At 38.8% G+C, this 26,266-nt stretch overlaps 1 protein-coding gene across 1 annotated transcript; it reads right to left on the reverse strand.

Annotated features, from left to right (window-relative positions):
- Positions 1-879: 879 nt before the first annotated feature.
- Positions 880-4,861, reverse strand: LOC135073432 (uncharacterized protein K02A2.6-like). The gene is made up of 4 exons (XM_063967614.1): positions 4,090-4,861; positions 2,582-3,724; positions 1,781-2,233; positions 880-1,213 (listed from the first exon to the last, which is right to left on the reverse strand). Exons 1-4 carry the CDS (start codon positions 4,101-4,103, stop codon positions 880-882), a joined length of 1,944 nt encoding a protein of 647 aa, XP_063823684.1. The 5' UTR covers positions 4,104-4,861.
- Between the last annotated feature and the right edge of the window lie 21,405 nt (positions 4,862-26,266).

A 26,266-nucleotide genomic window follows, 5' to 3' on the forward strand; every position in this document is an offset into this window, starting at 1 on the left:
TCGTGAAATTGATGGGGGAATCATTATTAAAGGTAGCTCTCATTGGTTGTCTAATAGCATAATGAATCGCTTAAGTACAGTCTATAACAGTCATTACAAAGAATTGACGAACATTCTAAAACTTTTAAATAATCAAATACTTCATCAGATCAAAGATATAACTTTTCAGTCATTATTAAATTTTGGGATTCATAAAAGACCAAATTTAATAATGAATGGGCTATAAAACGCCCCGAACATTAACGCTGTTAATATTGTGTTGACAGAAGCACAATGTCATAATACTTGTTTATTTAGACGACGTCATAATACCGGCAGAGGTTTAATTCTAACAATTTCGCGGAAATACATTAAAAATGTAACACTTTCCGACAATGGCGTGTCTCAAAGAAAGCGGCGTCTAATAAACTGCTATTTAACAAACAAGTGGCTCGAAGGAAGTAATACCTCGTGAAATATTCCAATGAAATATGTATTAAAGCGGTGGCTACCGAGATTAAGCTGCAGGAAGATAGAATATTAACAAAGTCTGTCAACCAGTTGATGCGAGTGACTAAAAGCTGTTAGAAAATGTTTGATGCAAAAAGTTTCGAGAAAAGTATTTTCATGATTTAGAATGTATGTGTAATGTATGTGAGTACGGATGGTGGGAAGGGTAATAGCCTGGTATCCGGGAATAGGGAGCCGAAGAAATGAGACGCGTGTTACTCTAATGACGATTTATTCCAGACTGGTTGGCCCTATGTACAGAATATGTTAATCTACCCTATTTACTTAAATATTAATTGTTAGTAACCTACCTACATTACACTCCTCCACACTTAATTAATACATTCACTTAACTATATTCTAATTAATCCTTAATACTAAATTCTAAATCTAAAACTTATATCTAGGCACCTTATCTAACCTACACTTCCTTATCGGGCGTGACTGGGGCGGTTCAGCGGGGACTACTGGCTGTACATTAGGTGAATCGAACACTTTTTCCGGAGTAGCAAAACAGTCGTCGTCCCCCGACTTTGCCCCTGCCTCCCCTTCTTCCACGCTGCGCGCTAGCGCCGGCGACTCTGGCTGAGTGTGCGCGGGCGCTATGTTCGATTCCACAGACTGCTTCGACTGAGTGTTTGATTTTGTTGGGGAACTTATTGTTGTATTAGCATCTGAGCTCTCTGTTTTATTTTCAATCGGGAACGCTAACGATTTTCTAGACCTACGTCTTAATTGGTCGATATGTCGGTGAATGTCGTTACCGTTATTATCTGTTATTGTATAATCAGTACTACCTAATGAGCTGCGAATTCTTCCCGGTTGCCATTTTTCTCCCTTCAAATACTGACGATACCAAACATCCTCCCCTACTTGCAAATTCCTATTCGCCCCCCCTGATGAATTTACCTGCAATTGTTGACTTTTTGTGACTTTGTTTTCTATGTCTGGTTTTAATAAGTCCAAATGAGTGCGCAGCCTTCTTCCCATAAGTAAAACAGCAGGTCTTTCACCTGTCGAGCAGTGTTCTGTATTACGATAGTAAAGCAAAAATTTATTTAATGATTTTAAAACATCAGATTTTTCAACAATTGATTTCTTGATCACACTTTTTAATGTTTTTACCGCATTCTCCGCGGCACCGTTCGACGCTGGGTGATAGGGAGCGGTGAAAATGTGATCAATTCCATCATTATTGAGAAAACACTCAAACTCTCTACTCGTGAAGGGCGGCCCGTTATCACTCACTACCTGTTTAGGAATTCCCCACCTAGCCCATAGTTCACCTAACCTATCTATTGTGGAACTAGCTGAAGTGCTGGGAACTTGGAACACTTCGATCCATTTGGACATCGCATCTATGACCACCAAGTAAGTTTTTCCCAGTATAGGCCCCATAAAGTCTAGGTGAATGCGAGACCACGGCCGGCGCGGCCACGGCCACGGGCGCGGCGCGTGCTGCGGCGGCGCGGCGGCGGTGGCGGCGCACGCGCTGCACGCGCGGCAGGCCCCCTCCACGGCCTCGTCGATGCCGGCCCACCACACGTATGAGCGAGCCAGAGCCTTCGACTTGACGATACCCATGTGTGGCTCATGTATTATTTCTAACACCTTATCCCGGCACGCTTCGGGTATGACCACTCGATACCCCCACATTAAGCAACCTAGCTCCTCATATAACTCTGTTTTCCTATTAAAATACGGTTTTAACCCATCGATGTCACACTGGTCGGGCCAGCCGTCCCTAACGTAAGAAAGAACTCGACTTAAAATTCTATCCCTAATTGTTTCTCTCCGAATCGTATTATAATCTAATAATAAAGCCTCTTGAGCAAAATGTAAAAATGTTTGTTCCGGAATTTGTTCATTGCAATTAAATTCAGGCTTACTTTTCGGAGGTAACCTCGACAAACTATCCGCGCAGTTATCGTTACTTTTAACATACTCGATTTCGTAATCGTAAGCAGATAAAATTATTGCCCAACGTTGCATACGACTCGCCGTCATGTTTGGTATTCCGGTATTAGGTCCGAAAATGGATACTAGAGGTTTATGATCGGTGCGTAATATAAATCGTCTACCATATAAGTACTGATGGAACTTTTTAATACAAAAAATGATGGCGAGCGCTTCCCTGTGTATTTGCGAATAATTCCTTTCCGCATTATTCAACGAGCGCGAGGCGAACGCGACGGGGCGCTCGCCGCGCGGCCCGGGCTGCGTCAGCACGGCGCCCAGCCCGCGCGCGCTCGCGTCGCATGTCGCTATCAACGGCTTGTCGGGGTCGTAATGAGCTAGGACACTTGCACCGGACAGCTGTTGTTTCACACTATTAAATGCTAGTTCACATTCCGAATCCCAGTTCCATTCTACACCCTTGCGTAATAAAGTGTATAAAGGAGACAACATGGGGCTTAAGTTTTTTACAAATCTCCCGAAAAAGTTTACGGTTCCCAAAAATGACCTCAGTTCGGGAACATTTTGAGGTTGTTCCATTTTAACAATTCCTTCTATTTTAGATGCATCTGGACGAGTCCCCTCCTTAGACACCACATAACCTAAATAAGTGACTTCCTTAGCAAAAAAAACACATTTACTTTTCTTTAACTTTAACCCATATGATTTTAACCGTTGAAAAATTGATTCTAAAGCCAGTAAATGGGCAGCCCTGGATCTCCCACCCACAATAATATCATCCAGGAACACTTGCACATTAGGTATATCGCACAATAAATTAGTCATAATCCGCTGAAATATACCTACACTCGATGCTAAGCCATATACTAACCTATTATAGCGAAATAGACCCCGGTGTGTATTTATAACAGTATATTTCTTAGAATCATCCAACTCGATTTGATTGTACGCTTGTGAAAGATCGATTTTACTAAAATATAAATTCCCATTTAAATTTACTAATACATCCTCTATTTTAGGAAGTGGGTAACGATCGACCAATAAAGACGGGTTCAAAGTAGATTTATAATCAGCGCAAATCCTAAGCGTACCGTCCGGTTTGTTAATCGGCACAAGCGGCGAGGCCCAGTCGGAGCAGTCCACGGGCTCGATGACGCCGGCGCGCAGCATGGCGTCCAGCTCGGCGTCCACGCGCTCGCGCAGCGCGTACGGCAGCGGCCGCGCGCGGTGGAACACCGGCGCCGCGCCCGCCCGCACCCGCAGCGTCGCGAGCCCGCCCGTGTACCGCCCCAGCCCGCCGTCGAATAGCTCCTTAAACCTGTCAACCAATTGAGCAACATCGTCATTGGGCTCACTCTTATTTGCTACATGGTGACAACTAAATAGTGGTACTTTAATTTTTAATTCGGCTAACCATTGTCTTCCTATTAGAGACGTTGTCCCTCCTCTAATTACAAATAATTCTAGTTCCTTACAATAGCCATTATAATATACTAAAGGTTTGACAATACCGAGTGGTTTAATTTTTGATCCATCGTAAAAGTTTAGTACAGTATTATCACTCTCAATTTTTAAATGAGAAAAGTATTTATCGTATGTAGATTTACTTATACATGATATGGCTGTGCCGGTGTCTATTTCCATTTCTAGAACAGTTTTATCTATTTGGATTGACAAACTTACTGATTTGTAGTCATTCAAGCATAAATGGTGTAGTTCTTCTTCGAGGTCTCCGCCGCACTCCTCGCTAGTTCCGCGATCGGCCTCCCCAAAGTACAAGCCACTACGGGCCTGCGCCGTCCCCGCCGGCGCCAGGCCTTGCCGCCGGCCTGCGCCCTGCGACGCCTCCGATGCATTCCATCCTGGACACACTCGCCGCAGATGTCCGGGACGATGACACTTGCTGCACACATACTCCCGGAACCGACAGTCCGCATAGTTGTGATTACGTCCTCCGCAAGCGCTGCAGTTATAGTTATTCTGCGTAGGTTTTCGTTCAGTGTTATTATTCCGATACGGTGTTTTTACGCCTGAGCGTGCTCCTGCGCCGCCGTCGTGCCCGCCCGGCCGCTGGCGCGCGTATGATGACGTAATAGCATGCATAGCCTTTGTCGATGATCCCGCCTCCTCGACTATCGCCGCGTCTCGTTCCGCCGCTTCCAATGATGTTGCAAGTTTGACCGCCTCAGAAAATGTTACCGCATCGGTTTCCGCAAACAGCCGCTGTCGTATGATGTCGCTGTATAGCCCGCAAATGAATTGATCGCGTAAATTATCGTTCAATGTGTCTCCAAACTTGCAATGTTTAGACAAACTTCTCAGCTCCGCAACATAGGCAGACATGCTTTCGTTAGCGCTTTGTCGCCGTTGTCTAAAACGATATCTTACCGCCAAAATTGATGGGGTAGGTTGCAAATGTTGCGTCATCAATTCATTTACCTTCTGTAAATTTAACTCCGCGGGTTTTTTTAGGGCTTGCTAAATTCTCCAATAGCTCGTATGTTTCGTCTCCAATAGTAGCTATTAAAATAGGAAGCTTCATCTCTTCATCCGTCTTGTTCACTTTGAAATACATTTCCAAACGGTCCATGTACGACGACCACACTCCGCACTTCACGTTGAACTCATTTAACTTTCCGATGGACATTTTTGCACTTTACGGTTCGAAATAGTTCGTCGCCAATGTAATGTATGTGAGTACGGATGGTGGGAAGGGTAATAGCCTGGTATCCGGGAATAGGGAGCCGAAGAAATGAGACGCGTGTTACTCTAATGACGATTTATTCCAGACTGGTTGGCCCTATGTACAGAATATGTTAATCTACCCTATTTACTTAAATATTAATTGTTAGTAACCTACCTACATTACAGTTTTGTAAATAAGAATCTGAAGTTCAATAAAGTGACATAATATTTTGAGATAAGACATTTATAAATAGCATTGTAAATGCAGAAATCCCAGTAACACAAGACAACAATATCTAAACCTTGAATTCCTTGTATATTTGTAGGCATAGGTATAAAGTTAGCATACTAATGTTATTAATGCGAATCTTATATATTTTAGCCTATGTATAATTGTATATTATTCATAGATATTACCTTGAATCTCATCGCTTCCCATGGAGCGCAGCTTACGGCTAGGTGTGCGGGAAGCAAAGAATTTAATCTACAATGAAAGAAATTGGAGGTTCTTTGTGCGTGTCGCCGACCGCCGACCCGCGCGCTCTGTGATCTCTTCAGCTCATCATTGAGCTGTCATGGCTTTGAGGTGGCAATTTTGACAAAATCACGCCATTAAAATGCTTTTTGGGTTTAAATATTGATCTTGGTGTTAATACCAACCTGTTGTTGAAAACTTTTGTTTTGTTGCTGTGGTAATCCTTGGGGAAGACTCCAGCAGTGGACGTCATTTGGCTGAAACGATATCCAACCTGTACGAGTCATGTGTGTGCTTATCAGTAGACTAGTTGACTCAAAATGCTCGATCTTGATTGATGGGATGATAAGTACGAGTAACCTGCGAAAGTAGACATCTTTTGGAATGAGTCAGCAATTTTGGTAATGACCAATTTATTATTCAACGGAAAAGCTTTGATATAGTAGAACTACACTGAACTGTCCTTTATTTGACACTGACAGGGGGCCACCGTCTATAGCGGATCGCTAGTTCCGATTTTTGCCACGGTGGAAACCATGTAGTTGAACGAAGATAGTGGCGCCCTTCTGTCAATGTCGTCGGTGGGACATTTCAGTGTAGTTCATCTATAGTTACTAAGCCTGCGAAGTATTTAATTAAGTCAATAGCAGTATTCAAAAGAACAACCCGTGGTTCGCAATGGCAACATTGTGAAACGTACCAATATGGTCTATTGAGTGAAATTTCCCTGCTCTTTGTTCCCTTTAACCGCTTCTGTCGCACACAAGAGAATAAAGTGGCGGAATTGTTGGAGAATGCCGCATCCAGCGCTCGTTCGCACCTCGCCGTCCCTTTTCCTTACAATTCAATATCATCCCTTTGTTGCTGGTTTTCACTTTAATAAATGCGGGACCCCCAATTTTGGCTCGAATAATATTGTCACCTCCGACCAGTTTATTCCGCAGGCTCTGTAATGTATGGTGTGTACGGAATAGTTCCTTTCCTTTCAAAGGGTGAAATGTAATTTGACTTTTATTTGCCCGTTTTGACTTTCAAATTACCCTCTTTCGGGTTTTGTTCCACTTTTGTTGATGGTAGAAGACTTTTTCTCATTTCCCTTTTCGCGTCATGAAATTGAATTGTCAACTTTGCTTCTTTGAAAATTGGTCAAATTGAAAGGAGGTGCAGTAGATTTTAATTGCTTTTTAGGATTTCGGTATATCAGCAGTTCTTAAATGTTTAAGGCACCGGTACGCTAGAATATATTCACCAAATATTTCAGCATCTAAAATTACAATTTGTTAGACATTTTCTGTGACAGGGGGACTCTAACCAACCCAATGTTAGTTCAATGGCTTACATTTACAGGACTCACTTTATGCAAAGTCACCTACCGTGACGAAAATAATTATCCCTGTAGCACGAATATAAAATCAGGACAAAAGTAACCATTGCCGTATTATACAGTTTATTTAAATCCGTTTTTCATTTAAATTGATTCGCGATCCCTTTAAGTCTAATTCCGCAAGTGTAAGCATCGCATCGGAATGAAAAACGTTTAATTTGAAACAATGCCACCAGAGAACGGTTTCTTAAACAAGTTAATTAAACAGTGGGGCTGAGCCAATCAGCCGGGCGCTAATGCCGCTTAATGTTGCCAAATATTACTTCACGCCTTATTAATTTCTTGTTTGGTGTGCTTGTAATATTGTAGCGTGGATACAACGCGCAGAATGTGTCATGGAACATATTAAGTAATTTCTAGCATTTTTAACAATTTTCAGACCCACCCTCTAACTTCGATGTTTCTATAATTTTACACAAGAATAACAAATCTCAAAATACCTATCAAAGGGCTTGGTCTTTCAAGTTCTAATGTGAGATCTAGAAAATTTTGTGACATTTTGTATTAATATCTAATGCAGCAAATTAAATATATCTTCTTTCTAATAATGACGCAATTATGATACTCATAGGTTGTGTCGTTAGTCTGTTTCTATCGATGCCATGTCTTTATCTTTTTGACCGATCCTGATAATTATTTGTATTATTGAACTTGTCAGTTCCAGCAAACCCTAACCCTGGTTCTAAATCCGCGAAACAATCACGTCTCTTCCCTTCAGAGTTGAGATGAAACGATTCATTGGGCTTCATTAAAACTCGCCACTACCGCCATCTTTGTTCTCATTGCCTCCGCGTTAACAAGCCATTTTATTTCACAACTTTCGGATTGAGATACAAATTATTTTGCTTTGGTTAAGTATGAAACAATATTTGTATTCGCTACTGGTTATTCATTTCGGTTAGTGAAAGATTTTCATTCCACAAATTACGATGAAACTTATCAAAGTCTGTTTAGATCGCGATCGGTTGGCCTAATGAAGTAAGTATCCAGACTGAAAAGCTAAGCTAGTGATTGTGGGTTCGAAGCTCACTAGGGACAACTTTGTTATTTTACCTGGAGCTGGGGCTAGACAATAGTAAAAGATTGCTGGTCAGTCTTTATGACATCAAGTAAAAAAATATTTTTTTGACCAAATGATACCTACGATATTATGATATTTTGGTCTTCCGTCCGATATTTGAAAAATTGCCAATCACCTCCGCCAGCAATACCCCATAATCGTTTCCAATAAACAAACAAATTAGCCCCACTATTCAATATCTCCGTCCGTAAAGCGGCCATCATTTTCGCCGGTAGATGGCGCTCGAATTAATCCGCCGGATTAACTGTATAATGTGGCGCGAGGTGAGATATAGCGCTATTAATCTGGACGACCGTATCCAGGATCGGATTTTGGTTGCTGCTTATTAGGTAGGGCCTAGGGGAAGACCACTGCGTCCGTAGACGTCATGATTAATTGATAGTATAGGTATATCTATATCCAATTCTTTGTGGGAAGAATGACAGTTTGATACTACCCCGGGACAAACTTCACCTTATTGGCTGTAATGATGTTGATCCTGGCTACACAGGAGTTACAGCGGTGGAAACGAGAGGTGGGAATAGTCCTGTACATTCATTTCAGTAAAGTGAACTGCGGTTTTCTCTGTCGCTTCACTCTTGGCAGTCAGGCCATGGTCACGACGATCGTAGATGTGGATATAGCTCTTCGTACGATCTCCCACCATCTCTCCCTTTTGGCAGAAACTGTTTGGGGCATTCAGACACGCAGTTTTTTGCACAATTTGTTTATGCATATGACCAGTAGCGGAGTTCTAAGGGCTGATTGCACTTACTTGGTAAAATGGTGATATCCATAGATTGAGGCATCTATGTACAAAGTTGTCTATAGCCTAGGTAACGCTAGGGGACCCTGGTAATAGACTATTCAGGTTTATGGTGGTGCAGTGAGTGGAACGAAAAACTATCATGCACAGTTAAACGGCCATTTTGAACGGTAAACCTGACAGCCAGACGGATGACATTAGGGTAGCTAAATAGTGGTATTTACTTTATTTTGTGAAGTTAGACGATGTGGAAACCACTCATTAAATCACGTAGCCCTTAAATAAAGTTGCTTTAAATGATTGCGATCATTTACTATTATAGTAGTCTTCATCAGAAAAAAAAAGTATTTAAAAGCTATGGTGTGTATTTGTTGCTTGGTACTACCAGATACAGAGCCAAAGTGTAAATTGACAAAAACATTTTTTTTTATTATTTAAGATAATGATAAAAGTGCGATGGTGGTTACTATAAAAGGGTTTCACATTTGCAAACTTAAAAATATGCAGCATAACATCTCAAATTGTGTAATTTTCTGCTGAAACAAATCGGTTTCTTCTAGCGTTAACCCTCCGCGGTGTTAATTAATAAAGAGTATTTTTGCTGCCTCATCTAAATGAAGCAATCTCGTGGCTCTCAATATTTTCCACGTATCTTTATTCAGCGCATGTGCGGTCATAATCTTTAATCTATAAACCTCATCACCATGCATCAGAAAGAAGAAAGATACGGAACAGCACACACCGTTTCCCATGCTCTATGCATGTGGTCCCGTTTAATCTGTGCAGGGCTGCCACGATTTTGTACAAGAGATTTGACATGACTGATGTTGATTTATCTGATTATTATGGGAGTCAAACTATTTTTTTTTTGGAAATTATTTTTTTAATAAATATTATTTTTGTCCCTTAATTCAGATATTTTAAATAGACATTTAAAATTACAGAATTATTTTAAAAAAAAATCAAAAATCTTTCCGCATGAACTCCTTCACAGAAGCACAGATAATAATACAGAAGTATAGTCAGACAGACATTGGACTGCAGAGCTATTCTAACGAGATTGATATTGATTGAAACCGATTGATTGAATGATAAATATTATACCTACTTATTGGCTATTTTGACGAAATCCGGTATCTTCTGTCTATCTTTCATAGGTACCTTTTATATTCCGTTTACATAACGACTCATGTGTTCCCATGGTGTCATGGTGGCTGGCAGCCCTACGCACATACGGCTAGACGCGTTACGATATTAATTATTCATCGGATCGAGCGAATAAACCAATTTCACGGTTCTTTGCGCGCGAATCATAGCCCGCCGCGTACAGGCTGCTCCGACTCTTGACTTTGCATGATTTTGTCTGTTGAACACAGTGGTAGACTGGATTCGTGATGATGGATGTAGACATAGATCCTGTCATGGTCAACCTGTTAGGTTTTAGGAGATCTAATTATTATGGCTTTTTTTTAATTTTATTTTATTTGGAAAACATACACATCTCTCAGATATTTTTGAGTAAAAACTCATTTTTTTCCTCAACCTGTAAGTTATGTTCGAGATGCGACTCTTAACACTAAATATTTATAATAGGTATCCTGTTGGTAAACGTCATCATTTATAAAATAAAATAAAAGGTTTAAATACTTTAAAAAATAGCATCGATCAGAAGAATGCCCTATTTTTATCTAAAGTAGGAATTCATAAATTCATTGTAAGATTCATTGCATATGATTTTTTGCTTCATCATCATGATTTGATCACTTACCATCAGGTGATCCGTCTGTTCGTTTGCCTCTTGTCACATAAAAAAAAATATCAGCCACAGGACATCCATTGGGGGAGACCTTGGGGTAGGTCTATGTTCAGCAGTGGGCGCCTGTGGCTAAAATGTTTTTTTCTTAGCTATTTTTTTTAGAAACATCCATCTTTCTCCTTCAAGCATTTTGTGCGCACCCTGTATACTCGCTAAACGCATCGCGAGCCGAAACCGCGCGATCAAATTTGCAGCGTCAGCGCGCGTGCACCGCGTCGGTCTAATTAGTTTCCCTTATAAGGCAACTCATATAGAGAATAACCTACATGGAGCGATAAATCGAGTGAAGGGTTGCGGGTTTGACTCTCAGTGGGAGTTAGTAGGCCAGGAAACAAAATGTGTAAATGAAGAAATAAATTACCTAAAAATATGTTCAAAAATCCTCTTTCTGTTCATCGTGAAATGGATGAAAGTCTATAACAAGTAGTCAATTTTTGCTCTTAAAGAGCCTTTGCATGTGTCATGTTTTTTGTACTACCATGGCAGGTACACAAATTAGGTCAATAAGCGGTATCGTCTTTAAGATAAATTGACGAAAACCTTATTATAACGTTTTGTAACTACCTACATTAGTGACCTTATAATGTTGTATTGCCTAATTAGAATATTATGAAACCATGTCAACTATCACGGAAGCTCCTAGAGCTCTACAAGTATTTGTTTATAAATGACAGAGCTACCCGTATATGCCAATTGCTGCCCCTGAAGCTGACGATTTTTAACCCTTTTATTACCTCACCGAATGGCTTCCCAAATTAAAATCAAAGTTCTAGCCAAGACGGTATCACTGCGCCGTCATCTAAAATGTAAATCTTTAATTGACAGAAGGGATCCTTAAACAAACACGCTTTCCCAACTTTCGGAATTAACATTTATATTAATTGAATAGATTGTCTCGCTACTTCAATATTTGAAATTGTAAATACAGATTTCATGGCTTGTGAAAGGGTTACGCTATTTTTAGGCTCAAGTTTGGTTATGAAAATCTTTATTGGAGGTTTGTATTGAATTTAGTTGTGTGGGTTAACTTCTTGGGCTCTAAAAATACAACTACCTTCTTAGTTAACCAATTTAATTTTGAAATATTAACTCATGAAAATTCAGTAACAAATAAAGATTTTACGTTAGTGCCTTCTTGACATGTTTCATAAGTTTATTAGTTTTTTTTCTGAAGTCATAATAATTTAAAGTACCTAGTGTTTTGTTAAATTTATTTGCCTGAAATCACATTTGGATTAACTAAACCGTTTATTAAATCACAAAGCAAAGCGTGCAAAAGATTAAATATCACCTTCATCTACAATTCCCGATGCAGCCCAAGATGAGCGGGATACCTTCGTTTAACGAGTATGCAAACGTTGGGCGGATTTTTCTGCTCTACGGCGTTTGATTTGATTACGCGGGCGGGCGGCGTTCTGCCCTGGCGGGCGGCTGGCTTCGCGACCCGCGCACGCCTTCGGAACAGTTGGGAAATAAGAAATCTGTAGCTTTCTATGTGTTTGGAAGTAAATATGTATCTTGTAACTAGAATAACCTTCAAAGTAGAGTCATCTAGGTACGTTACAAGCATCGTTTAATTTACATTTCTTAGGCTGAGTTGCACCACCTAACTTTAACTATAATAACGATAACTGGTTTTGTATGGAGTTTGACAGATTTTTGACGTTTGTCAAAGTTAAAGTAAGATGGTGCAACCTAGCCTTAAATGTGATATGCTTGCAAAGCCAAAATTATTTGTATTCTAACTCAAGCCTAAACTTTTCTGGATTGATGATTCTAGGACTGAAATCTAGTTCTTTGATCAATTTTTTTATTTTAATTTGCTCTGTAGGTACTTTCAGCTATCTATGTACGCATAAAATAAAAATTAAGAATATCATTTTCATAAAAAAACATTCCATAAAAACCAACCAACTGTAAATTATTATAAGAGTCGCCAGCAAATAAAAGTCTAAAAATAATTTTCACACTCCTCTATTAGAATAAACTCCTCCCCAATCCAAGGGTGCAGTACCAATAAATAACTTGACTCACTGTTTTATGATCTAGACAATAATATAATTAAATTACCATAACTGCTCCGCGTCCCTAATGTTGCCAGTGCTATCAGAACGTTCTGGAAACTTGGAACAATGACTCATGCTGTACTCTTTTGATTTAATCTTGGGCAGTAAATTTTGAAACATTGAGGTAAGCTGTTGGTAATTATTTTTATTGTTCGTGCATTGCATACTGATTGTGCGAAGATTTAAGTTACTAGTCTAATGTGATATTACTTATGTTAGGTAATTAAATTTAGAAATGGGAAAGTTGCGAGAGTGAATAGGCACATGGGCAATGCATCCTAGACTACATTTTACTTAAGATTGGGTGCGATTGAGATCAAATACCTTGGTCTGCATATAAAAAATTGGTTTTCTTGGTACATTTTCAAACTTAGAACGCTGAACATTATGATAGAAGCAAGAGAATTTATGACTCCCATGGAAATATGTTACTAATTATCGGCTTTATTGGAAGTCTTATGCCCGTTTTCACCACCAATCCCTAATTTTTAAGTGACCCCCATGGTAACATTTAACAGGATAGTTTCCTTGATGATTTGCGTCCGTCCCTTAGTTCTTCAAGCATAACAATTTGTTGAATCGCCTTTTAATTATCTGAATAATAGTTTCAACAAAATTTATTACCAAAACTCCATTGTAACATGAAATCCTCTCCAAAATAGTTAATTACAGGAAGCTCTCGAAATGCTTACCGCGCTTTGATAATTTCTCCCCAGTCCGGCCCTAGCTGTGAAACCCAAAAAACTCAGTTCCGAACTAGTTCCTGAGTTAGTGACGGGAATGGATGGCGGTTGCGCGGGAAACTTCTCGCATTTTTAGCGCGAATATTCTGACATGGCTTTTAATGAGCCATACGAAATACGTAGTTACTGGTAAAACTAGCTAAATTATACACTTGTATGATGAGGGTACTCAAGTATTATGTAAGTACGAGTATAGCAGCTACATAAGTACTTACTTAAATAATTAATTAAGTCGATTCCTAGTTACACATTCACAGTTTGTTTGTTCTACATAGTATTAAAGGCCGGTCGATCTATTCTCATAAATAAAACACTGGATACTCATCTTTCACATTATATTGCCTTATTTTAGATACAATTCATCACTTAGCACAAAAGCGCGCGGAGTCGTCCCCGCGCGTCCCTCTATTCTGACATTTGATGCTAGCGTGACATTGACGTATCGTCAATGTCACTATGACAGCATCTCATTAGCCACAACGATACCGTTATTTTAACGTTTTAGATTTTTCATAATTAACAATAGTTACAGTTTTCATCCGAATTAATTACCAGAATTGTATTACAGAGCTATTATCAACTAAATACAAATTCGGAGTCAGATTTTACAGACCCCTTTGGTACCCAATACTGATCCTTCATTATCACTCCAATTACTACTGCCGTTGATGTAACAAAATGTACAAACAAACACCTACGCTGACGAGCCTCGCAAACATTGGTAGGTTGTTATTTAAATAAATGCAGTGTCAAATGATAATGTTAATCCGTCACATGCAATGTGTCGCGCCGAGTCCCACGGGGTTTATTCGGCTGTGCAGACGGGCGTTTTTTAACCGCCCTTAAATAAAATTAATGTTAGCAGAGAATATTATACTAAAGAGATAATATTGATATAAATGACATGCAGATAGCTTTCATGACCAACATTTTTTCGCCACTTAAGGAGTGGTGGTTTGGCCTTTTCTGTTATACAATATTTCTTGTAGTAACAGAACTTCACAAACTATACGCCTTAGTCAAAATGTGACTTAGCCGTATAGTTTGTGAAGTTAGTGTAGAGTAGAGCTACGCTCTACAATCTACATGAGATCTGATGACTTTTGATTACGTGTTGAGTGTCTGATAACGTGGCTGGCAATAGCGAGCCATGAAATCTCGTCTTGACTTCACGTCTCGTCATGAAAATGTCTTTAGTGGGATTATAGTCTACACCCAGGTTCCTTTATGAATTTCCGTATACTCTTACTTTTCTAAAACGCTGTAAAATAAAAACTGCAAGCGTTTTTTCACAAGCTCGTTTGCTCCGCCCAAATCAAAGGAATGTGCGAAAGGGGTGCGAAATGACACGTGTCGCGCGCTGATTGGCCGCGTCTGCGCAGCATTACACGTAAGCTGATTTGCCCCGATATACGACTGCCTTAAGGGTGATTATTTGATGGATTCTAGGAGTACATAGTGCTCATAAATTCTCATTCTTCTCTGCTCTAGGTAACTAAATAAATACGAAAGAAACACAGAATAATAATAATTACTTTTTTTATGCAGGGCAAGGCCGGTATTTGACCGCAATCGTACCTGGTGTTAAGTAAGATGCAGTCTAGGATGGTACATATCTGCCATGTAAGTGCCTATTCACTCTCGCCCCTTTTTCCCATTACCTATTTGGGCTCGCCTTGTTCAGAGGCGCCAACAGTCAGTCCAGAGTGACTTAAAATTAAAACTATTTTATTAAAATCTATTAAATCTAGGGAAAACATAGGCAAGATTTTTAACCAAGTTTTTGAAAAGGGTTCACGAGCGCTATAGTCTTTCCTTGACATACCCAAATTCACGGGGACGCCTGGGTCAAATGCTAGTTAATAAAATATTTAATTTGTATTTGTTTCAGTTAGACGCGTCGCTCAGAATATTATGTGCTAGTGACAACAAGCCAAATGTGATTTCATTGAGGAAAGCAGCGCTGCAGCGGTTGGATGTAAGTTGAGCCTATTGCATACCTTTATAATTCAAATGCCCGCCACTGAACGAAGTACCTAAGTAATTGTATAAAGAACCCATGTGTGTGACTGATGTTTCTATTAGATTCCAAAGTATTTCCATTAATTTCATGTTCAGCTCATAGTTTTGTTGGTAACGTGAAAATTCCAGACGTAACGCGGCGGCGCCAACTAAGCGGAAGATTCACGGACTCCGGCCCAAATCCAATTTTATTTAGCCAGGACCTTATAAACTAGGGCTGCCGATGGCTAAATAAGTAGTTGATAAAATACTGACATTGTTCCAGGTGTTGCCCCAAACGGTCGTCAAAACTGACTTATTTGTGAGTTCCAATTTAAACTATTGATTAGCATGTAGTACACCCCCGATGTGTCGCTTGCTATGGAAAATACTTTGATTGCATTTTCACGGTTAGGCCCTAAGGTGTAGATAGACCCTTCTCAGGGCACATAATTACGATACTAGCTTGGGTCGTCTGATTATGCAGCCTAGTAATGAAATGAAATATATTTATTTGCTTCAATCTTGAGTAATACAGTAAGGTGTTCTTAAAATGGTTTGTTCGTCAAAATCTACTTATATAAAAGCAGTAGTATTGTATAAAAACTTACTCGTGTGCAACTCGCTTCGATAGACCCTAGCGGTAATCGTAGCTGGCACTGTATTCAGTTACTTGAGAACGTTTGTTATCGATTTGTTATTTTATTGTGAATATTTTGACACGTAGCGCAACGAAGTCCAAAATGTAAAAAAATATTCGTTAATTTTTTCTTCACCATCAAACCCTGATGGTATCTTAAAAATTGCTATTAAAAAGGCGTCAAAACAGACACGCGCGGCAAAAAAAACTAAACTCCGCCTAAACTTTTTTGCGATTCAACCCTACGCGGGTCGCAGGGCAACACTGCCCGGAAGGGTCAATTTATTTGCGAATTGATAAACCCGTTCGCTTCACAATGGCGCCGGTTGATTATTGCCCGGGCCTGGTTGACCCCCTGACTTTTTACGGCCAGTCGTGCTTGTAAATAGTTGGAAATGTCAATAGATTTCTTTGGGGTTATAATGGGGCATCGGTGCGGGGTGATGCGTGAGGCGCTGTTTGAAGGATCTTTTTTGGCGATAATCTAAGCTTTAATATGGATTTATAAGATGATAACATTATTAGGATCAAGAGTTAGAAAAGGACCTACAATTATTATTGAATTATTACATCTTTTTCATACAAACACAAACAATACATAATACTCCCTTGACGCCGCGCATTAATGCTTTGGCTGCAGCTATAAAATTTAAAAGTATCGGAATTTGTGTTGAAGTTTGTGTTTAATTTTGTCTTTTAATAACAATTATAACTTGACACTTACTTAACTAAAAGTAATCTCCGATCCGTATTTTATCTTTTTGACCATTCCATCAGACCTTAAGTTTTCTGCTAACAGAGGAACAGTAATGAAATAGCCTTTTCCTAAATGGCGGTATTTATAAGGTCGAACAAATAGGTAAATATACGAGTGACATTAAGTGTGGCTTTTGTAGCAGTAGTTAAAAAGTCTGCATATGAGTATGTTGTAACAATGTTTCTGTATAGGGTTTTAAATGATTAATGGATAATTAATCCTGGTAATATTATTTTGTATTTAACGTAAATTGCTTGATGCATCCGTTGTCGCTTTCCGTGCAAATACAGCTTTTCGTAGTACGAATATTACTGCGTTAGTTTTTGGCACTTCATTTAATGAAGAGCAGTTCAATTTATGTTTTTTATTGTTTTCTTAGTTAATGTTGCCAATTCAAAGTTACAATAACCGTCTCCCCACGACCGTCCACGTGTCTTGCAATACGTCTGTCCTATTGAAACTCTTAAAGGTCCAAGTACAGTGGTCATTGATATTTGAACATAAAAGGAGGGTCCCCACTCCCAGGGGAGGGCCTTTTGAAAGGGCTAATGAAATTCGTGACCTTACGTCTGATGGTTAAGTAGGTCTTGTTTTGCTACTTACCTAGAGAAATATAGTAAGTCTACAAAGAAAACAATAACAGACAGCTACCCTATTGGGACTTAGGATTAAATTTGTTGTGACTGGGCGACTCTGGCTTAATAATAATAATTTAAATTAAAACATTCTGGTGATTGGCAAGCTAAAATGACAAAAAGTTGATAATAATAATTTAACGTAGACATGGCCATTTGGGTTAAAATTGAGTAGATACTGTATCTTGGATAGCGCAGCGTAAAATACCTATTCTTCGGCTAGTTAGTGATTGGTATACTCGTATATTGAAAATGGGAAGCAAACGTGTTTACAACCATGATTTAATCAATAAGTAATGAAAAACGAAATAATTTTGCCTGCTCATTGAAATTCAAGTCACATCAGATTTTTTGCGATACACTGTAAAATGTAAATTGTTAACCCTTGCTAGTCCGTCCGAAAAATGGCCCTCAACTGGACAATTTTAATAAGTTTTTACATTTCGAACACGGTATTGTGGGCACGTGCAGACGTACAATTATCAGTGATTTCCACTCCGCAAGGTGCCACTTTGCATCACAATTAGCCTGCATTATGTGTTAACTGCACAATTCAACAATATGCGCGCGGAATGGTTAATGTCTACCGAACCGGATTAAACCCTCAAACGCGCGATCGACTATTTGGTTATCACATTTGCGTGTTTTATTAAATTGCAATTAGCGATGTGTTAATAGTCCGCAGTGAGCGTTTTAAAGTTACATTTTAGTTGGCCGATATGATGGCGTTGTTTGGCAAATGTTTGACAAATTATTATTTTCAGGGCTAGTGGTTTGCTATCGTCATATTATTATTTTAATTTCATATTAAAATAGATGACGAGTATATCTGAGGTCTGTCTGTTTAAGAATAGGTACAGTATCCACTAAAATGTAAATCAAATAAAGAAAATTATTTCACAAATTAAGTTCAGCTGTCAATTTTGTAAAGTAACAGTAAGTAAAGTAATCAGCACATGCGAACATTAACTTGATTATCACAAGTAACGCTGTCATTGCTGATTGACAGATACATTAAAACTAATACGAGATTATCCGTATATCTTAAGGCGATTAGAGTCCTCAATGACCTTGGGCGTTTGACCTTCACGCCGCGCGAAACACCCGCGCACCCCGCACGAAAACTCCGATTTGACACCGATTAAAATTACACGGGCATAGGTAGATACAGAATAGAAGCTCTTTTTTCATGACATTACTGCCTATTATTTTAAACTTGAATTGATGAACCTTGATGTCGGTGTCATTTAACTCAGGCGTAAAGGTATTTAATAAAAATAACACAATCCATGAACATTTTGTACGGGACATTTTTTTTTCGTAAATTTTCTAATGTTTTTGTCGGTTCAGCCGTTCTCGAAATTTGAACATGTAATATGTAGGTAACTTCGGGTGGAATCTTGCAAGCTGAATTTAATAGACCAACTTCCTGACGACAACTGTAGGTATTGGAACACATAGTATTATTGTCTATGGTTTAAAAAAGCAAATGTTTCTTCTTTTGTCTATTGTCATTATCTTTGTGTCACTTATGAAGAATAAACTGAAAATGTGTTTAATCTCGTCTTTTTATTAGAAATCCTTCAACAACTGATTGAGTTAAAATTTTGGATGTACATGTAATTCGGATGACAATGCAATATTGTGATGACATGGAGTCGATCTGATGATAGAGCTGGAATGCCAGTGGCCCCATAGCAACTCCGGGATTAAACGATTCCATCGAGTTTAGGCTCGTTTGATTTGTATTTATTTATTTATATAAAGATAAGTAAGTAATATTATGTAAGTAAGCTACTTTAAAAATCACGAGTACCTACCTACTTCAATTGTCAAAGGCAAACAGGGTCTGATGATGGAGCTGGAATTTGGCCGTAGGAATAGGCTAGTTTCTTAAAAAAACACTTTTAGACCGTCAATTACACTATTAAAAAATATTGGACACGGGATGTTTTTATTTGTTAACAAACAAGTAAGTTATGATGCGATGAAATTCCGCGTGACGTCACAAATCGCAACAATTTTAAGCACGCCTTAACGTCATGGGCCTCTTCTGAACTTTGGCGCGCTTTATCTTTTAAATTTTCATAAGTTTAAAAAAGTGAAAAATACATTTAAAGTATTTTTTTGGTAAGTTGACCGACGGACTAATTCAAACTCTTGCTTTACCCAGGAAACATCCCTATTCTTCGAAATTATTACGAGCTACATAACGAAAAATCTTTGCTACTACGCCGCAGCAAATTCCGAATCATAAATAAACAAATAAATTAAAAGAAAAAGCCTTTTTTTTAAAACAAGTTTTTGTATGCTGATAATTTTAGTTTCATGACATGCTCCCAAAATTCATCATCTTATAAGAGGATTTCAGTTTTTATCGACGAAACTTTTTAATTATTATAGCCTATAGGTTTCGTAACGTTTCATGGTTAGGTAATTTAGGGAAGTTTATTTGCACTTAACATGAAAAATATGGTATCAATGTACTGTGTACCTATGCACCTTCAGTGGCAACAACAAGGTCTATTGAGTACCTATACTATAGTCTACTAAAGGCATGAAATAAATTAATTTTCACCAAAAATTATAACCAACTCCAAAACGAATCACCAAAAGGTAGGCTGTCACCGACTCCGAAAATATCTACAATGATATACGGGCATTTGTAATCAGTATCCACATTTTTAATAAGCTCTATAGAACAATTTATCAATACCACTTTATCTTATTTTTTTTAACTGTGGTATTTTCGCGAAGAAACTGAAAATCTAATTCTAAATGGCCCATTTGCGCCGAGCCTAAGTATGAAAAATATAAATTGTTTTCAAACTGATAGTGCAGAAATTATGTCCGATACTTTTACGTATTGTGCAGATGTTGCGATTGGTCGCGCTCCAACTAGAGGTGTACGTAGATGTGATTGGTGGAATGAATCGCTGGTAGAAATTAGGAAAAAGTTTCGCCGGGCTCGCCGTAAGCTTAACAAACTTCGAAAGGCAAATGTTACTGGGGATGCATATGAAAATGCTTTATGTTCTTTGAGGGTTGCCAGGTCCCATTATCGAGCTGCTGTAACTAAAGCCAAGGGCGTGTTACTGCGGAAAACAGTCGAGAGATTAGAAAAAGAGGGTCCGTGGTCTCCGATATATCATGAATTCAAAGCTAACCGTAAATTAGATATTGCTTATATTTCTAACATAAAAATTAACAAAACTCATACGGTGGGTGTAGAGGAAACAACAGGTGCTCTTCTTAACGCGCTTATACCCGACGATAGTGTGTCTGACGATAACGATTATCATCGGGACGTCAGAAATGCTATTGCGGTGCTGCCTGAGTCGCCTGTGTCTTCTATTCCTAGCCTTGATGAGTTTTACGATATAGTAAATAGTTTACCCTTAAACAAAGCATCGGGCGAAGATAAAATATCAAATAAAATGATTAAAGCAGCGTGTAAAACAGCCGGAACGGATATTCTTAATGTTTTCACTCGTTGTATCTCGGAGGGCGTGTTTCCGAGTATATGGCGTCGCGGATTTATTAAAATTATACCAAAGGGAGGTGACAAACCGCCCGAAGATCCTAAATCGTACCGACCTATTACATTACTTCCCTCATTAGGTAAACTGTTAGAGCGATTAGTAGTGCCGCGTTTGCTACCGGGTGGTCCAATTTTTCACGAGCAGCAGTTTGGCTTCACCGCCGGGAAGTCTACTGCAGATGCAGTAATATCTGTTAGACAAAAAGTGACGTCCTCGGTGGCAAAGTACGTTGTAGGAATATTCCTCGATATTTCAGGTGCCTTCGACAATGCTTGGTGGCCGATCCTGCTCTTAAAACTGAAAGTTCGTGGATGCTATAGTAATATATATTCACTACTGCACTCGTACTTTTGTAACGGTACAACTAAATTAAAACTCGGCCATCATGCTGAATCAAAGATGCTCACGCGCGGCTGTCCCCAAGGATCGGTCCTAGGGCCCTACCTTTGGAATTTGGGTTTCGATGATTTTCTAGCATTACCATTACCCGAAGGCTGTTCGTTAACCGGGTACGCTGATGACGGTCTCCTTTTAATAGAGGCTGACACTAGATCAAAGCTTGAAAATCTAGCGGATACATGCTTGAATTTAATATCTCAATGGGGAGACAGGAATCGTTTGCAGTTTGCCCCTCACAAAACTTATCAGCTTCTATTAAAAGGTAATCTTAAGGTTTTGCCTCGCATTAAATTCAATGAAATAACTGTTAAAAAACGGGAATCTGTTTGCTATCTCGGACTAATTTTAGAGAAAAACTTTAGTTTTGTCGAGCACATTAAACAGATCGGTGAAAAAGCTAAAAAGAACTTTTATGCCTTAAGTCACATTTCAACCTCGACGTGGGGTCTAACGTTTAAAATCCTCCGAGTAATATATTCGGCCACTTATTTAAGCTCCATTTGCTATGGTGCACCAGTTTGGGCTGACAGAGCTACTATAGGAGCCGCTCGACGGAAACTACTCCAAAGTCAACGCCTTGCATTGATTTTTCTTTGCAAAGCTTACAGAACTGTGAGCACGGAGGCTCTGCCAGTCCTGGCTGGTGTACTGCCGGTCGACTTAGAGGTACAAAAGCGTGCGGCTATGTACTTCGCATCAAGGGAAAATATAACCTCCGATTTCTTAAATAGCCGCGATCGTTCTAAAATAAGTCGATTATTTGATTCCCGAGAAGTCGTTGAAGAAGATTTACTTAATGAATGGCAAAAAAGATGGGATACGTCAGTCAAAGGACGTCACTTATATAAATTCTTCCCGAATGTACGCGAACGTCTAACTAGGCGATGGTTAGAAATCGACCATTGCTCGTCGCAGTTCCTCACGGGACATGGCAACTTTAAACAAAACTTCACGAATTCAAACTAGTTCCGTCTCCTTTTTGCGAGTGTTCCACTGATGATGTCAGTCATGAGCAGTCTGCCCATCATATCTTGTGGGAGTGTGATCTTTGGAAACATGAACGTGATATAATGCTTAATTCAATACAACATACATCTGTTTCCGCAATTTATTACACCGATCTTGTCGCGACAAGGAAAAATTTCCGTGCTTTTAAGCGATTTTGTGAAAAATATTATTGGCAGGTAGTTGCTAATTGCTCATAAGATAGGCCCCCTTAATTTAATTTATTGTCCGTGGTGCATAATCTTTTTCTTAAAGGTTTTAAACCTTTGTTTGTCACCTGTCATCCGCTTTGCAATGGAGGGAAGTCGAACCTTAATTTCGAACTCCTCCTATGTTCTTCTGATTAATTTCGTTGCGGGTCCAATGACAGTTTAACTTTCCCCCGGGACAAACTTGACCTTCATTGGTTGGGTTTTTGTGGCGGTCAAGCTGTAGATCCTGGCTACACAGGAGTTGCAGTGGTGGGAACGAGAGGTGGGAATAGTCCCGTATCTTATTTTTTTTAACTGTGGTATTTTCGCGAAGAAACTGAAAATCTAATTCTAAATGGCCCATTTGCGCCGAGCCTAAGTATGAAAAATATAAATTGTTTTCTACACGTAAATCGATTAAGTTACTGATTCTGACTCGCTCCTAATTTGGATACTGATTGCAAAGGCCTAGTAAATAAATAACGGAATATATTTTTAACTTTTACTTATCTAGTGCCGTTTTTCTGGAGTCGATTTTTTTACACTAATAGATTCTATTTAGGTAGATAATAGCGTCCGAGCATGCCTTAATTCAATCGTATCGTCTGACTGAACGTGCTCTATGAACAACTCTGACATAAAAACTATTGTCAAACAAAGACTAGGTTGCACCATCTTATTTTAAATTTGACAAAAGTCAAAAATCTGTCAAACTCCATACAAAAAACACCGGTTATCGCCAAAGCTACGGTCAAAGTTAGGTCACGTCAGGTGGTGCAACTCAGCCAAAGAAAAAATTCATTTTGATCGCTAATGTCAGTTTGCAGCGAGTGACACAACCTCCCCGTCTGAAGGCCAGCGGCCGACTGCCGCCCGCACCCCGCGAAGGCCCCCTCAACAGCAAAACGTTCGGAATTTATCAAAAGTAAAATTTATGAATGAAACTAATGTTCGATTGAAAAACGCAACGTGTCATTTAAAGATTAAAGAATTCCTAATCTATTCGTGCAAAAATCTTTTAAATTAACATAGCCGTTTTGGAGGAGTAGGGAATTTAAGTAAAAAATCGATGTCCCGTATTTATTTTTTTAATCCAAAACAAAGAGACGTAGCAAAAATTCAAACGTCACAAATGTAGTCCTTGAACTGTTGTATAACATATATTTTTTTCAACTATTTCTGTCCAGCAGTAAAAGAGGAGTAGGCTTTACAAAATGCCCATTTGACGCGGATTGAGGACTCTAATCGCCTTAATGAAATCTATCGCAGGAGGGGAAACAAAACATTATTGCTCGGCGTTGAAGGGTGAAAACCTATTTGGGATCAATGTGTAGTCAATAATGAACGAAGATTATCAAACGATCGATCCTGATATCAAGAGATTTTTAATTAAAAAAATAACCCACAGCCTAGCTAAACTATTATATTCACAATTAAAAGGTGATTAATCCGTTTGAGGAATATGAAAGCGCCCGCCATTAAATTTTGTTTTTACCAATCTCTTTTTGGATGGCGAAACGATATTCTTTCTCATACATAAAGTTGTAATTATACCTAAATAAATAATTAGGTTTGTGTTATAATACAAAACTCAATACTCCATTGAAAATCAATCATTTTTCTCATCGATTCAATAGCTTATTCTAAATATTATATTGGCGTGGAAACTGAATGACATTAGTCCTTACTATTTATATTATTAGGTATTTACTGATCTACAGCTAGATTTTTGAAAACCCAAAATCCTCAGACCCTAAATCTTGAACTGACGAATACATACTCCAGTTTCGTGTGTTTTCGCTCGCGTTCGTATTCCGTCTGATTTTAATAAAATTATAGTATCGCGTTGTAGCGTAGCGTAACCGCGTCTGAGCTTTGCGGCCGCTAACAAATTTGTTCAGCGCGCTGATCATATTAGAGCCCTTACCCTATTGAGATACGTTTTACAGCTAAATAAGGTGTATGTCGTTGCTGTTAAGCTGATTTAAAGCGTCATAGACTGCGGAACTGCTACTGATTGAAAAGTAGAGTTGTGATTGCGTAAAAGTAGTCAATTGCTTTTAAACCATAAATGTTTAATTTGACAAAGTAAATATTGCATTTAGAATATAGGTACTAAAACTGAAAAGAATAAGTAGTTTCGAAAATAGTGGTACAATACTTGAAGTATTGCAAAAATGGTTTAAACGGCTATTCCGGTCGGTTCTACGTCTGACGAGAGCCAAAAAAAAATGTAACTAGCTCCATCAAATCGTCAAATTAAAACCACTCATAGTACCGAGCGGCCTCATTCGATGACGTCACAAAGTGCCTAATGGAAAATTAAACGGCAGTTTCCGCCACCGTCCGCACAATGGCGCGCGGCGCTAATTGTCACTTGTCATTTTATAGTTTTTTTCTGTCACTTAAATTGGCTATTGTGGAAGTGCAATCACGTGAACTGCCCTTTTGTCGTCCGAGAGTGGAAATTTCGATCGGTGACCCGTGTAACAAGAAATTTTAGCTTTGTGAACGTTTGATCAGGTTTTTTTGGAAACGAATAGGGGTGATTTTTTCGTTGGATTGGTGATCTGGGACGGACCATATAGATGGCTTCACTAAACCTTGAAATTTTTGGGGTTTTGTTAAATTTCAACAAATACTGTACAATATATCTTATTACATCTTTTCTTTATAATATTATACTGTACTTACACTTAAAATTTATACGCGCACTATTATTATTATTATTTATGTATGTATATTTTATGCAGTATAGGTTAGTGTCCGTGACTCCCACTCGGCATGGGGCACACTGAAAACCAGCGTCGTGGCCTCCCTCACCGGGGGCCATGGCATATGCTGAGTGGGGTCCCATTGCGATGGACATCGCTGTGTGACAGGGTGGCACTGCTCAGTTTACTTTCACTTTCATTGTATGTTTATGTCACCTATGTCTTATTTACTTTTTTTTCTATTATTTACATACCCCCTACTGAACACCCTGAAAATACGTTATTTATTTGAGTAAATTGTTTATTAGACACGCGGGATTATTCGTCAATGTTAGAAAAATCCACTCACCTATGTTCTTATCAATTCTCGGCACCTGATTATGACATTTTTAATTATTTTAACCACAATTTTATAATTTCTACTCAATTTAATTTAATCACAATTTTATAAAAGTTAAGTTAATTATAATTAGTATGTATTGCAAAAACCGATTGATAATTTTTGTTACGTGGCTGGTGGACGTGGCAAATGTCAAATCAACTTGATGACAAGTGATACTTTTTTTTTTTTTATGTATTTTTTTTTTCTCTTCTGTCTCTGCCTCGACTTTTATGGCCATGCAGTAGAAATGGTTTTTGTTTTGACATGTCTATGTATGAATTTTATTAATATTGTTATGTTTTTAATTTAATTAATTATGTATGTTGTTATTATTTAATTTAAAGTTTGTATAATTGATTAATTTATTGAATTATTAATTTATGGTTTTTATTATTATTTTTTACTCTTCTTTCTGTGCTGTGTGGGGACGGCCGTAAAAGAATACTTTTCCCCACCGCCAACAGGAGGCGTGTCGTAAGAGGCGACAAACTCCTGTAGCACCGGACGGGCAGCAGCGTCTGCGTGCGAAACCAAGCAAAAAAACTGCGATCGCCAACCCGCCTGCCAAGCGTGGCGATTAGGGCAAAACCCTCCAAATG

The sequence above is a fragment of the Ostrinia nubilalis genome, chromosome 7 (genome assembly GCF_963855985.1).
Source record: "Ostrinia nubilalis chromosome 7, ilOstNubi1.1, whole genome shotgun sequence".
Classification (NCBI taxonomy): domain Eukaryota; kingdom Metazoa; phylum Arthropoda; class Insecta; order Lepidoptera; family Crambidae; genus Ostrinia; species Ostrinia nubilalis.